Source organism: Sphaeramia orbicularis, chromosome 14 (genome assembly GCF_902148855.1).
Source record: "Sphaeramia orbicularis chromosome 14, fSphaOr1.1, whole genome shotgun sequence".
Classification (NCBI taxonomy): domain Eukaryota; kingdom Metazoa; phylum Chordata; class Actinopteri; order Kurtiformes; family Apogonidae; genus Sphaeramia; species Sphaeramia orbicularis.
The window spans coordinates 3,909,298-3,925,831 of NC_043970.1; the positions used below are offsets into that span (position 1 = coordinate 3,909,298).

Genomic DNA, 16,534 nt, shown 5'->3' on the forward strand with positions numbered 1-16,534 from the left:
ACGTGTTGTTGAAACCAGCATCTAGTCACCCATCATAGATTTTTAAGATAGTTTGAGTTCACTTTCAAGCCACAGCAGGTAGATCAGATTCCACAATTCTGACTGGTGTCTGAAATGTGCAAGTCCAATTTACTAAATGGAGCGTACATTTTTCAGATTGTAACGCTGTTTGTCACCACTTTTCTCACAATAGAGTACAGCCTCAGTTCTGTCAACAGGCACATCTGCAGCATTTAGTCCCATCCAATACTATACAATTGCCAACTCCTGTTGTTACGACCCATAGGTGGGTTGTAGTGTCACTCCGTGGGTGTGTCCTTTTTTGTGCATGTGAGTGGATGATATGTTACAGGTGCTGAGCCGGATGCTCCCCTGTGATTGGAGCAGCGACGGAAGGCGGACCTTTAAAGACCGCGGAGCTGGGCCAGTCACCGGTGTCGCTCTTCCTCCACTCCCAACCCTGCCTCCATTCCGCCAGCAGTCCTGTTCAGAAGTAGGGGTGGGCTGCCCTGTTGTGTTATCTCGTTTTCTCCTGTTTTTGGTAGGAAGGTTAGACCTTGTATTTTGGTTTTTTTCTATTTTGCAGGTCAGCCTAATTTCTCATTAGTGCAGTTTTGTTTGTTTTGGCCAGAGCCCACCCTGAAGTTTCAGTTACCTTTCTGTCTACTTTTCAATATCCTTATGTTGCACCTTGTAAAATAAATCACCTTTTTGTTAAACTTGCAAAACCCGTGTCCAGGGTTTTTTTCTCTATGGCTTGGGAGTGAGGAAAAGTGATCACAAACTTCATGTTGCACCCTGGGTAACACTGTACCCATTCAACTTTCAAACATATTTTTCTGTGATGATGTGACAAATTCATGACACACTGCATGTATTAGCTACGTCTTTACACGGACTTTAAATATTATTTATTCCTGTACACTGCAAACTGAGTTGACACTAAATCTACACTGTACACAATAAGCCTTGTTTCACAGCTGTGGCAGCAGCACTGAGTTTAATCAGTTTTTCCTCCAGCTATAGAACATAGAGGGAAAAAAAGGGCAGCACTAACATGGTCCATTAAGGGGCACCAATTGATTGAACTGTTGCTATGTCAGACCATATAGAATACACAATACAAACATTGCAAAGAACTTGAGAATCAATATGTTCTTGTTGTGCCATTGGTAGTGAGCAGAAGCTGGTGCTGTATATGGAGTAAAAAGTCAAAGGCAGAATGTGCCCCCCCCCACCTCTGTTCTGTCTGATACAAGTGGGTACATGAAGATAAACACACAAGTACTTACAGAACTATTGTTTATTTGATATATTCATCAGTGATGTCCTTTGTATCAAATAGAAATGCACTCTTCTGGGTGTTAAATAGTGTTTTGGTATCAGTTAACTTGTAATGAACAATACGTGCAACAAACACTACTACTACTTTGTTATCATCAAATAATTGTTAAAAAAAATTAAATATGGGAACAAAAATAAAGGTATACTCTTTTCTAGCCAACAATTCCATTTTTAAATAAGATTTGAATCTTCCAGTTCGTGTAAAATGATTTGAGGGTTGCAATCCACTTTAACTTTGGCAGTGCATGAATGGTTTAGGAGGTCGACCAAAATTGTGTGTATTTCTGAAAGTAATGTTTGATGTATTCAGGACCCATTTCACTGAGTCTCTATTGAAATGAATGAAACGGCTGAGTCCATTTCAGTCCCTGAAAAGACCATCTGCATTTCCAGTTGAAACGAAAAACTGTCACTGAAAAGATGAAAACAGCTTTCCCTCAGGAAGGGAAAAGAATGGAAACAGCCGCTTCTATTTCATTTTAGTTAAAAGAAGGAGCTGTCTTCATCTTCTCTTTCAATGATAAATATGACAACACAACAGTATAGAATCTCTGAGTCTTTTCAGACTTTTTGATTGTCTGAGCTGGACATTATAGTGTTGCTTTCCTTCCATTTATGTGGGTCCGGGTGGTGACTTAATCATTTCAATTCAAATATCTACCTTAGATGACATCTATCTGGATGTCATTTAACTTTCTGCTACTTAACCCTCCGGTATTCCGTTCAGCAAGGCCCTTACTAAGCACCAAGTGTGCCTTTTTGGCACACTTGTGGAATAATGTCAAAAAAAATTTCATACAGTTTATTTTTAATTCTTTTACACTTTTTTCTATTTCATCAGCTTGAGCCATGAATAAGAATACCAAATACTCAACAATTGTCACATTTTTAACCCTTTAAATGCCATGTTTGTAATGTAAACAAACCATTTTTTTGGATGCAAAAAACACAAAAATATATTTTTTTTCAATATACTACATAAAAATTGGATCACATATTATTACATTTTTGCAGCCTGGCATGTGTCAATGATTAATTCCAACATTATTCAAAAATACTAGCATTTGTCACCAAGTGTGCGTAAAATGCACACCTATAAATCAAACTATTAAATATTATATATTTATTTATTTTTCTGCTCTAATTTGATTTTACTTTTGTAAATCAAGGTCACCCCTAATCATACATATCAGATGGAAGGAATAGTGCGTTTTAGGCACACTTGGCAGACAGATGCTTGTCTTGTAATTTTCTTTCATTTACAATGTGCAAATTTTAGTTGGTGGCCAGAATTTTAAAGATCATACAAAAATGAACAACTTTTGAATTCTAACCTTACTTAAATTGTGAAAAATAATATGAAGTTTTTTAAAACGAAGTGCAGTGTGTGTAAAAAGCGCACCTGGATACCGGAGGGTTAAACTCTGCTCTGTGGATGTGATAGAACCATAGACTGTATAAAAGAAGTGGATGTAGCTGCCATGACATCACCCAGTGGTTTATGGACTGGGAAGAAGAGCTGTGAAAGCGTGAGAGGTGGAATTTACCAAGCTAAAGCTACTGCCAACTTAGCAAAAACCAATAACCACACTGCTAACTAACACTGAGGTATTAAATGCCGCCAATTTCTGGAAAAACATCTCGGATTACTCGATCAGCAGCACGTGGCGAGTGCAGGATTCCAAGACACAAAACAGCATTTGCAAATTCAGCATTCTCATGTGTGGCCATGTGACAGTGGAACACATAACCAACAGAACTACTAACAATTACAAACTATCACACTTTCTCCCACATGGTGAAAAAACAGCTACTGTCAAACCACACCTGTAGATATAATGTAATGTGATGTAAACATGTTTAGAGTGTCTGTGACAGACTGCAGTGGGACATAAGAGTGAATGGTTGGATATGAATGAATATTTTTACATAGATGGAGTTATAAATATGCATGTTTTACTGTTCTTTAATGTTTTAGTTTTTATTAATGTCTTTTTTTAATGATACACAGATGGAGTTATAAATATGCTTTTTTTTAACTGTTTTTTAATGTTTGAGTTTTAATTAATGTCTGTTTTTTTTTAAGATAACATCAGCCTGCGTAGGGACTACAGGTGGAAATCAGCACTAGTGCTAGAACCTGGCACACTACATCTCTCCTTTTTAAGGTTAAAAGCCCTTTAGCCTTATCAGCCCGCCCGCGGGCCGAAAAATTATATTAATATTCATCTACTATAAAAATATAATAAATCAGGACAATGAATGTTTTTTTCAACTTTTGCTCAAAGTTTAGACCCTAATGTTAATAAAAGTACATCAAAAGTGTATTTTAGTGCAAACTTTAATGTTCAAACATGATTTTTAATCTTTGTGGGGTGAAATATACGCTATTAAAAATCTCCGACACGAACAATTAATTTATGCATATCAACGTCAATCCAGCCGAAAAAAAAAAACAGGCGAGGATAAAAAATTCCAATTTCTCTTTTAGTTTGTTACAGTTTGCTCAGGCATAGTAATAGATACAATATTTTAGACAATAGGAATAGATTCTGTGAGGTCTCTAAATGTCCATAGACACCAAGAACATCCATATGAACCTTATTATTGTGAAGTAATTCTTCATTTACTTTGGGTATGTCTTTTTAGGCGTTTTTCCCCTGAAAATATGGTCAGGGTTTAATGTATGTTTGTGCATTGTCCCTGTCTAAACAAATAAATAAAAATAAATAAAAAATTAATTTGAGCAAATAGTTAAATGTGTGTGTTTCGCTACAGTGTGACATCCACAGTCTGGTCATGTGTGGATTAATTTTCCTAAAGACGGCCAGTTATGTGAATCATCACATATTTTGCGTTCTGGGTGGTCAGGAGGGTCACAGATTAACACAATAAGGATGGTGACTATAAGGGAAAAAAAGGCTAAACAAATGAAAGGAGAAAAGGGACAAACATACAAAGATAACCTGAAAAGGACACAAAGATTACCAAGTGCTTCTGAAGACTTCCTCACATGTGACTCTACTGCCCTGCTCTGGGACTCGACATAGAAGCTAATTCTCCATCATTTTAGTCTCTACATTTGGACTAAAGCAGGGGTGTCAAACTCATTTTAGTTCAGGGGCCACATTCAGCCCAATATGATCTCAAGTGGGCCAGACCAGTAAAATAATAACAGTGAAAAAAACAAAATTAAATTATGATAATGTTAACATCTACAAAAATTCGAATAACATGAACAACTGGAAACATCTTGAAAAAAACAAATGCAATTTTAACAATAATATGCCTCAGATTATCAGTTTATCATTTACATATGTGCATTTCAACTTACATTACAATTACAAATGCACGAAATATTTAATAACAGGCAGAATATTGGTAAAATTGCATTTACTTACCTTAGGACATTTCAGGTTTTTCACATTTTTTGTAAAATAACAGTTTTTTAATATAAACATTTTCATGTAATTTTACTTTTTTTACACTAAAACAAAGATAACATTTGCTGTTTTCATTATTTATAGGTTTAATATGATCGTATTTTACTGGTCTGACCCACTTCAAATCTAATTGGACTGTATGTGTCTGCATATGGAATCTGAATTAAAATGATTTTGACATCCTCGATTGTTAATATCTTCAGTGTAATTTTTGTATTACACAAATCCATCCTATGGGCCAGATTGGCTCCTTTGGCGGGCCGGATTTGGCCCCCGGGCCACATGTTTGACACCTGTGGACTAAAGGGAGGTGCGTATTCTGAAATTATGGAAATTTTCTAACTAGCTTCAAGTGACATTCCAGAAACTGCAAGTTATGTCACTTCTGTATTCTGTGTTGGCTCCCTGTCTTTCAGCCCTGGAGACTGGATGAAACATAAGTAGGGTTTTTCATTTCTAATATTTCTTAAGTGCAACTCTACACTATCATTGTTTTTTTTGAACAGCTAGCATTACATTTGAGGTGTGTATCTCCTTCATAATGGTGAAAACTACAGACGCACAGCTGCTGCTTCCTAGTCTGAGTAGCACCGATATAGCCATAAGCAGCCCCAGAAGGAACTCTGAATGAATGAATGAATGAGTGAATGAATGAATGAACACACAAACAGCTGTGGCTGTGCATTATGTTTGGTCTAATGGATGCATAAAGTACTCACGATTCAAGTGCTACCTACAGGGGTTGGACAAAATAATGGAAACACCTTCACCTCAAGATGATAATGCCTCAATCCATACAGCTAGAATTGTTAAAGAATGGCATGAGGAACATTCTAATGAAGTTGAGCATCTCGTATGGCCGGCACAGTCCCCAGACCTCAACATTATTGAGCATTTATGGTCAGTTTTAGAGATTCAAGTAAGACGTCGATTTCCACCGCCATCGTCTCTAAAAGAGTTGGAGGGTATTCTAACTGAAGAATGGCTGAAAATTCCTTTGGAAACAATTCACAAGTTGTATGAATCAATACCTCAGAGAATTGAGGCTGTAATTGCCGCAAAAGGCGGACCTACACCATATTAAATTATATTTTGTTGATTTTTTAAGGTGTTTCCATTATTTTGTCCAACCCCTGTATGTGTATGTAATGCTACACTGCTTGGGTGAGTGTGTGCAAATCTAGCTGGGTACAAAACCTCTGAAACAAACTGGCAGTGCACGGTGTCACACACACACGCACACGCACACACACACACACACACACACACACACACACACACACTCACACACACACACACACACACACACACACACACACACACAGTTGTTAAATTTTCTATAAAATATCCAGACATGCACCACCTAACTAATCAACAGTATTCAGTCTACTTCTAAGTCTGCTAGATGTAAAAAAAAAATAAAAAAATAAATAAAAAATGTAACCATTTAGGCCATGTGATATATTTCCTTCTAACTGGCTCACATTTTCCATTAAATTTGGTACATATTTATCAGTCCAAGAAATATGAAAAAAAAAAGAAAAAAAAATGGTCTCATGACCTCAACAAACAGGAAATCTGCCATTTTGAATTTTACATTTAAATGTGGATAATTTTTGTAATTTGGCTGGCATCATCTGCAGATATGAAGATGTAGTTGTTCAAAAATTATTAAATTATTAAAAAGCTCTACAAACCTTGAATCCTTTTGCATCCTCAATTACAGATTTGGTCTGAACACATCTATGCCAGTAGTGAATCGGCTGCCATGGCAACAGTGTGAATTTTAATGACCTAACATGTGACATTTAGTTCTTCTAACTCAGACATACTTTATTCTATCTCCAAATTTTTCATGTTTAATTTAATTTCACTTTTTTTTTTTTTTTTTTCACACCTACAGGTTTATATTAAGGCCTATCCTGGTATCTGGGGTGGAGGGGTATTATTGTTGCTTTCAACTTTTTAGATTTATTTTCATTATCTGATGCATATATGTACAGTGCAAATTGAGAAAAAGGTTTAACCTCTTTGTTAGAGGTGTTTAATGTTCCCAGAACAGAGGAAAGGTTTTCACATTCGTCCTATGGCGCCAACAGGGTATGAGCACAACATAAATTAATGTAGCTGATGATTATACAATTATATTAGTTTGTGTATGCTACAGTCAGGCTGCTTGTATTATGCACAAACAAAGAGCAACTACCACTAGAAACTGGATTATTGTAAAATGGAGTATCACTGATGACTGCTATGCTTGGGGATGTTCACGAATTCTGAGACTGCCGACAGTTTGGTTCAGGTGAACGTTAGCTCCAGTCATGTAGGATATAGGTGGACTAAAACTGTCACAACCTGCCTGTTATTTCAACTGGTTGGTTGCAACCCCGAGGATGAAATTCATTGAGCAGAAGTAGGGATGTAAAAACCAGAGGGGGGGCTGATCTCCCCCATCCCCCTAACAAATTGCACCCTGGACATATGGGCCAACCAACGAGCAAAGTGCACACTAAAACTGCTGCTTTTCTACTCTGATGTTGCTGAGTTTAACATTAAGGCTTTAAGGCTTTAAGGCAGGGGTGTCAAACTCATGTTCTTTCAGGGGCCAAATCCAGCCCAATTTGATCTCAACTGGGCCGGACCAGTAACATAATGGCACAGTAGCCTATAAATAATGACAACTCCAATTTTTTTAATGCAAAAAATAACATTAAATTATGAAAAACATTTACATTTTACAAACTATCCAAACAAAAAGGATGTGAATAACGTGAAAAAACTGAAATTTCTGAAGAAAAATAAGAAATAATAATTAGAAAAATTTATCAATATTATTTCTCAGCTTATGATTTCTACATGTGCATTACAGATCAGATCTACCAAGGCACAAAACAGGCAGAATATTGTTAAAATTGCAAGTACTTTTCTTTAGACATTTAAGGTTGTTCATATTTGTTCAGGTTATTAACGTTTTATTATTAAAGGATATCAGAATTTATTGTTCTTTGCAATAAATCAAAGAGAAAAAAACTGGTGTTGCCATTATTTATAGGCACGATGTCATATTATTTTTTTCACATTAAACCAAGAAGAAAATTTGGAGTCATTATTTTGAGGTTATTATGCTATTATTTTTAAGTTTGATGCCCTTGACTGTTAATATCTTCTGCACATTGCAAATTCATCCCATGGGCCGGATTGGAACCTTTGGCGGGTTGGTTTTGGCCCCCAGGCCGCATGTTTGACACCTGTGCTTTAAAGCATCAGATATGACAAATCAGACATCAATGGAAATATTTTTAGAGACTTTTAAGGGTCATTGTGTAAACTGATAAAAGTTACTGCTCTCTGTAAAATTGAACACAGAAGTGAGTATAATCAATTGCACATGAGTCAAGAAGAAAAGGAAATGAATGCTGCATCATTTACAGTGCCTGACCCAGCTTATGTGCAAAGTTCAGTGATCTGCATCTAAATACAGAGGAGGAGCACAAGGCTTTTTGGTTTACAGAATTTTGGTTTAGGGCGATACTTCCTTTGTATCAGAATTACAAAAGACCTGAATACAAAGCAGCATGAAGCATGATGAAATGTATCTAAAAGCAGAATCAGTTTGTACTCAGGTGTTTACTATTTATCAGTCAGTGTCATCTGTGATAAAGGCAGCAGTGATGAGTCAGTGCAGGTGTTTCTTTTCACACAGCATTGTAGTGAAAGGTAAATCTGAATAAAACTGTAGATGCAAAAATGAATCACAACAGCAGCAGTAACTGTTCCAACTGTTACAGCTATGAGTCATCTGGGTCTCTGCGTACCAAACACTTATGTCTTATTTTAAATAATAGTGACAGATGGTTTCATTTACTCTTATTCTACACATCATATTTTCAGATTTCTATTTCCAAATGAACTTTCAGCTGTGTCGTTGCTGTGCAGTGAACAGTGAAGATGCTGATGGTACCTTGTAGCCCATGGTGTGTGGTACTGCACGCTGTGTTTCTGTTGTTGTTGCTTAGAAACTGGCTCCTGCCTTCAGGTTTTCCCTCATCACCTCTGCAGAGAGAGAGAGAGAGAGAGAGAGAGAGAGAGAGAGAGAGAGAGAGAGAGAGATTTACATACAATCACTTTTCTGTGTAGGATCATTCATTCTCTTTACCTTTAAACCTGATCTTTAACCCTATGTATTACAGTCATAAGATACAAACATATATGATTGTAAAGAAAACTCAAACCTTGCTCATGAACAAATGGTAAATGGACTGCACTTATATAGCACATGTCCTACACCTTCATGGTGCCCAAAGCGCTTTACAAGGCCTCACCTTCGCTCATACACCAGCAGGCAGCTGCCACCATGCAAGGCACTGACAGACCCTACTGGGAGTAGTTTAGGGTTCAGTGTCTTGCCCAAGGACAGTGGACAGTCAGAGGCAGGATTCAAACTAGAGATGTAATGATATGAAAATTTCATATCACGGTTATTGTGACCAAAATTATCAGTTATCATTATTATCGTGATATTGTTGAAATTGTGCTCAAAACGTTCAAAAAGTACTTATACACATGCTGAAATAATTTATCCAAGTTGTATTAAAATAAATAAATGAATGAATGAATAAATAAATAAATAAATAAATAAATACATAAATAAATAAGTAAAATAATTGGCACAATGTACCTTCTGTTGCAGAAACATTCAAATATTAACCCTTAGTGATCTGAGCCTATTTTGGCCATTTTTCAGTCCTTTTGATTTTGCCTTTATATATTATATAAACAAATGTTTACTATACCCATGTTTAGGATCTTTTTTTTCAGCACAACTTCATCTATATCATCTGCCAATTATTTTTTTCACGTTAACTTACTATATCAACACAAAAGGACATAAAACACAAAAAAATATAAAATCAGATTTGAAAAATGTATATACTTTATTGCATAAATAACACAAAGATGTTTAACGAACCTTTTCAAAGACTTTATATTAATAATATATACTAATATACTACTATTGGTTCTAAATATTAGGTATATACAATTAAAATTGTAATAAATTAAAACTATACTCAAATATTGGACAGAAAAGCATATCTTTACAAAGGGTTTTTTCCCCTAAAAGTGCGGTAATCAAACATGGTTATCATGATAATTAGAATTTAAACAGTAATACTAACCATCTGCAATTTTACCAGAGGTTATCATTATACCGGTAATCGTTACATCCCTAATTCAAACCACCGACCCTTTGGTCATTGGACGACCTGCTCAACCAACTGAGCCACAGCCGCCAAACAAACATCTCAGGTACAGGTCAGTACAGCGGAACTTTGTCATTAAGGAAATGATTGATTAAACTCTATAATAAAACTGAACATGTGCATCTGACAGTACATTCAGCCATGGTCACTCCATAAGTGACTGAAAAAGAACTTCCTGACATTCAGTATTCAGATGAAAACACACTGTGTTTTTTGAGTTTGTCACCACTATGGCTCCAACAAGTCAGTTTTCTACTGAAGTCGTTTCAGCTCGATCAGGGCTGGTGCTTTATGTGGGAGGGTTCCAGGGTGGCAACAAGTTTCTGTGTCACAGATGGTGTGATGGCGAAGTGGTTAGCACTTTGGACTTCAACAGCAAGAAGCAGGGTTCATATGCATTTTTCAAGGTCCAATTCAAGCACTTTTAAAGGTCGTTTTCACATTTTTCCATCACAGCTCCTTATCACTGGGGTCAAACACATACTTAAAGGAATACATATACTCGTGATTATTTTTTTCTCTTTTTATCACAATGATGTACATGGTATTATACTATAAACATCTAAAATTATGTTTCATACCAGCAAAAAGTTTAGAAATTAAAGAACACAAAGTTTTATCCAAATGTACCAGGAGTAAACCTGAGAACACCCACTAATTTTCTTTTTTGATATAAAGTTTTATTTTTCAAAATGTATCACCTCTCTATAAGTAGCTTTGGCTTGAATAAATATTAAAAATAAATTAATTAATCATATCACAGGGTTATAATTGCAAGTACTTTCAAGCACTTAAACTAAAATTCAAGCCCTTTTCAGACCTTGAAAACAAAACATTGGAATTCAAGCATTCTCAAAGGATTTCAAGCACCCATAGAAGGAGACGGTGTGACTGTCCAGAGTGCCTTCAATGGCAGCTCACTGCTCCTAATGTGGGTGCTAAGTGCTAAGTGCTAGTGCTAATGCTAATGCGAGGTACAGTGTGTGTATTAGAATGGTAAAACTCACAGATTGAATTACCCTGTAGCGCTAAAACTAAGCAATGATACATCAAGGGCTGGAGGCGGGACTATTGTGACCAACATACCAATTATATCTTTTAAACAGACATATTTAATAAAAAAACCTAACCAAGTGCCTTATCTGTCTGATTTGGGTAAACAAAAAGAAACAAGCTTTAATGATATGAAGCTGAACCAGTAAAATACAAAAAGGTCTGTCGCAAAACAACATACATTTAAAATGACCTGTCGTGATAAAGCCGTTCTCAGAGAACTGATGGTGCTGACCACCAGGTTAAACTTTTTTTTTTTTCTCAAAAATATATTTATTGTCATTTTCATTGTTTTATAAGAACAAGCAAAAAAAAAACAAAACACAACACATCAAAACAATCCCTACCACCCCCCACCCACACAAGCACCCACTCCCACTGCGACAAAACATACTTAACATACACAACTTAACTGACTCTACAGACAAGTCCTTTAAAAATTGTAAAAAAGGTGTCCAGATCTTTTAACAGTCTTTGATCTTTCCTTTAGCCAGGTACGTCAGCTTTTCCATTGCCAGGTTAGAAGACATTTCTTTAATCCACTGGTTCACTGTGGGTCCTTGAATATCTTTCCATCTCAAAGAAATAACTCGTTTGGCTTGTAATAAACAAAAATTTACAAGTTTCCTTTTTCTTCCAATTACTTGAAACTGCTCAGGGAAGATGTGCAAAATACAACATTTTGGATCCACAGGGATAACACATTCTGTGAATCTATACATTAAACAAGAAAAGCACTCGGAGACCGCAGACCCCCACCAAGATAGATCTGTCCCCCCACCCCCACCCCCCATCACCACCAAAATTTAATCATTTCTTCCTTGTGCCAGTATCAACATTTCCTGAAGATTTCATAAAAATCCGTCCATAACTTTTTGAGTTATCTTGCTAAAAAACAAACAAACACACACGCACACGCAAACACACAAAGCAAAGCGATCACAGTACCTCCTGGCGGAGGTAATAACCATTTGTACTGTAATAGTCTGAACCTGGACCACCAGGTTAAACTGACAATACCTGACCCATGCTGGATCCTGTTAGCTGCTAATATTAGCTGGTAGTTAGTGGACAGTAGTTGGTAGTTAGTGAGCCTCCCCAGCAAAACAAGAATGTCTATAAGAAGACCCACCTGGGCACCATCAGTAGTACTGACCCTGGCCCAGCACTGGAACCATTTCAGTGTAAAGGGGGTCACAGATCAAAAATACCAGAGCCAATGTGTATTATATGGCAACATGCCCTCCTAGTCCACCACATAGCTGGAATTACCTTCACATAGACATTTTAATAGAACATTTCATATCAACACTGTTTTACAGTATATACTAGTAGGCTATGCTAATGAATAACAGTGAAATACATGGAGAGTTAGCAGCAACTACTTTTGGGACAGTTCATAAACACTTCATTTCAGCTGTAAACTGTGTATAACACACCCTTGTTGTCTCCTTTTTCTTTCATACAGGTTATTTTCCTGAAATTATCTTCAACTGCAACACTTTGTACAACCACTATTTATTTATTTATTTACTATCATAATAATAACAGGCAGATACAGTGGCTCATGTTCTGAGTCATAGCTTTTAGCTTAACTTCTGTTAAATTTTAAAATTTATGAATCATTTTTAGATAAAGATGATAGTGTAATATTTCCAGTTCTTTACTACTGGTGCGAGCACAAGTTGTTACCTTTCTAATGATATATAGTTTGAACCAACATATAGTTTTACCAGAGCTTGGAAAACAGCACTACTGCAGATTATCCTATACCGTCGGCTCAGACTTATAATAATTAGTGAAAGTGAGGTGTTTTGTGTATTATTCAAACAGTATGGTTTATATGGAAAAAGAAAACACAACCAAGCTTCAAGGCTTGATTTCATGTTTTCCTTGTTTTTTCAATTCTGTCACAAGTTGGGTATCTAGATGTAAATATTAATCATTTGTTTCATAATTTTCTGATTAAATGAGGTTGAGTTACTGCATGTTTTTGCCACTCAGGTCCAACAGAGGGGCTGTGCTCTGGTGGGAATGAGACAATAATACATACCCTCTATAATACTTGCTTTGCACAGAAGGGGCCTTTAAATAAGTTACCATATTTTCTACTTGCACACCATTAACTTCTATTAGGACTAAATGGACGAAACAAAACCAGTCTTATATAACAGCCATTTCCAGTGCGATGATGTAAAATCAGCACTGACTCCAAATGAGAATGAAGGGGAAAAAAATGGTTTCATCTGAAAACTAAACCAGATGAGGCTGCAACAAACATTACTTCCTCTAACCTGCAGAACACTTAGTGTAACTGTCTGTAAAATATGACAAGTTTCCAAAAATCAATATCAAAACTCACGTTTCAAAAGTCTAATGTCCGCGAATGTACAAGACAAGTATTGAACACGCCAGTAACAGTAAATCTCAAAAACCACAATTAATTTAGGTTAATGAATTTACCACGTCAGATATCTTTATATTCTATACACCGGTTAACTCTTTTCGCTTTGCTCTGACTTCAACCCATGCGACCCATGCGAAACACATGACCGCCGGTGTTTCTCCACCTTACTCCAATACTTCCATAAAAACGGCTGTCCGGTTAAATCCAGGCTGCCCCAGAGGGGGGTCACTTTATTTAAATTATTAACTCACCAGTTATGTTTCAGGTGGAAGGACCAACCTAGAAGAAATGAAGAATTCACCAAAAAAGAAGGGTTGAAATTTTAAAAAGTTAAAACAAAATTTGATTTATTGTTTCAGGCAAAATAGAAAAAAGTTACAAAAAAAAAAAAGAAGTCAGTTATCAAACACACTACTCGTCTCTGGCTTTGTCTCATCTACATGAAAATCTTCTTCATCACATTTTATAGTCTTCAGTCACTTATTTGAATACTTCCCACTGTTTACTTATTCCCATATGTGGTTACATAAATCTAACATTCACATAGAATTGGTTTGACAGTTGTTGCTGGGTAAAACATATTGTAGCATGGGCAGAAGTTTGTTGGGAAGTTAGCTCAGTGTCAGGTAAAAGCACAAGATGTGCTTTTAATTTGACAGACAGGAAGATCAATTGTGGGATACTCACAGCAGGATAGCCATTGCTCTGCCAATGGCTCTCACTCAGGGTGCAACTTTACAAATTACAAAAATACAGAAAAAATAAACAAAAAGTCCAATAAGCATTGCCATACACATATTAAGTCAAAACTAGTACTAACACAATAACCCCGCTGAATTTTTGAGCATAAAAATAACACATTTACAACATAGTATCCATTACCCATAATGCACTGCGGCAAACATGCCACAATATCACAGCTTACGTCAATAACTCCAATTAAGCTAATTCTAAGAAAAAACACATTTGAAAGTTCACTTCAGTTAATCACACCTTGATTTGACATTTGCACCAACAATTTAGCTTACACTGCATAGTTAAACCACTAAGACACAGGTGTCAAACATACGGCCTGGGGGCCAATCCGGCCCGTGGGATGCAATATGAAATGCAAAAATTACACTGAAGATATTAACAATCAATGATGTCAAAATCATTTTAATTCAGTTTCCACATACAGACACATACAGACCAATTAGATTTCAAGTGGGTGAGACCAGTAAAATATTATCATAATAACTATAAATAATGACAACCCCAAATTTTCTCGTTTTGTTAGTATAAAAAACGTACAATTACATGAAAATGTTTACATTACAAAACTGTGCTTTTACAAAAAAATGTGAATAACCTGAACAAATATGAACAAACGAGGCAGAATATTGTTAAAATTGCACTTGTTTTTCTTAGGACAATTCAAGTTGTTCATGTTATTCAGATTTGTAAGGAAACTTTGTAGATGTAAACCTGATCATACTATAAGTTTACTTTTTTCACTGTTATTATTTTACTGGTCTGGCTCACTTCAGATCAAATTTGGCTAAATGTGGCCCCTGAACTAAAATGAGTTTGACACCCCTGCACTAAGAGTTTCCGTAAGTACGTCTAGTTCTAACACTTGCGCAATTCTTGACCACAGAGAGTCCCTCAGTTCATAATCAAGATTAACTCAGCTTGCTTTTACCACAAAGCTGCAAGATTTTTTCTTAGAATCTAACCTTTTCTCCAAGTTCAGCACAGACAGGTGTGAGTTCATCAAAACCACACACACACACGAACCAAACCTGACACTGACTGTTCAGTACAAATAAGGATACATCTGCAAAAATAAAAGATTCTTCAAGCAAAACAACTTGTAACATTAAATTTTTTCATCTCCATTTTGGTTCGTGATGTATGATGTCTATCCAACATTTCAGAACTAGTCAAAGTCACACATTCAACTTCCATTTAATGTAAGATACATCTTACACAAGAAAAACAGGATCTATTACGCATATTCGAAAAGCTGGGATTAACATATATTTATTGCATTTATGCTTAGAAAACCACTGACACAATTAATCTCCGAACAGATTTCTCCACTTATACGTATTACACTACTTTAGTTTTCATCCATCTTGGCTGACTTACCCTGCACTGAATATTCTATGATCGCTCCTTAATAATCATTTAAACACAAGCAGAAAAAAAAAAATTTTTTTTACCGATCTGCAATTCCTTGAAGATGTTTTCTGGAAATTGAATTTAGTACTAATAAGTCAAAATCCAGAAACTGTCCCAATTATTAGAAAAATTAACTGCTAATGTTGCTCAGAGAAACCTTTGCTTGCAGTCATTTTGACTCGTAAAAATGTCAAGTTTGTCTCGAGGTGAGCAAACAATAAGGTAAGACATTACTGCTTTTACAAGGATACAATAAGGGAAAATTTGATCAGTACAAAGACCCTCTTTGCGTCACTCAAAAGTGGCTGATGTTTATATTTTATGGGTCTTGGTGATGGGTGTCGCAAATGGCTCAATGGTGCCCCCTAGAAAACAGAAAAATTAAACCCCTATATCTGTTTCAGTGGTGTACCAAATTCATTTAGAGGGCACATGTATCAAGTCCAGACGCTATAAAAAGCCTCTGGAAGCCATACTCAGGAAGTTGGGTATTTTGATCTGAAAATGCAATTTTTGTTCTGTTTTTGCTCTTCTTAGAACATAAACCCAATTGGAATCAAAATTCATCTGTGTCATCTGACAACAAGGTGAACTTTAATGTTTTGTCAGAACTTGTGCAATTACACGCCTCAAATTTTAACCAATCACAGGTATATTCAGATAGGGAGTGGGATAAATATGAGATTTACAGTAGAAATTACTAACTACTGATCAGATGCCATTAGAAAAAACCAATGTGATTATTATTATTATTATTATTATTATTATTATTATTATTATTATTATTATTATAACCTTTATTCAACCAGGGAAAAAAAAGATCATTGAGATTAAAAAAAAAAATTTCAAGAGTGTCCTGG

At 35.9% G+C, this 16,534-nt stretch overlaps 1 protein-coding gene across 1 annotated transcript in view; it reads right to left on the reverse strand.

Annotated features, from left to right (window-relative positions):
* st6gal1 (ST6 beta-galactosamide alpha-2,6-sialyltranferase 1) overlaps positions 1-16,534 on the reverse strand; it is a 60,137-nt gene that overhangs the window by 37,470 nt on the left and 6,133 nt on the right. The window contains exon 2 of the mRNA XM_030154203.1: positions 8,749-8,840. Coding sequence (XP_030010063.1) covers positions 8,749-8,760 — 12 coding nt within the window. The 5' untranslated portion in view covers positions 8,761-8,840. The remainder of the gene's footprint in view (positions 1-8,748; positions 8,841-16,534) is intronic.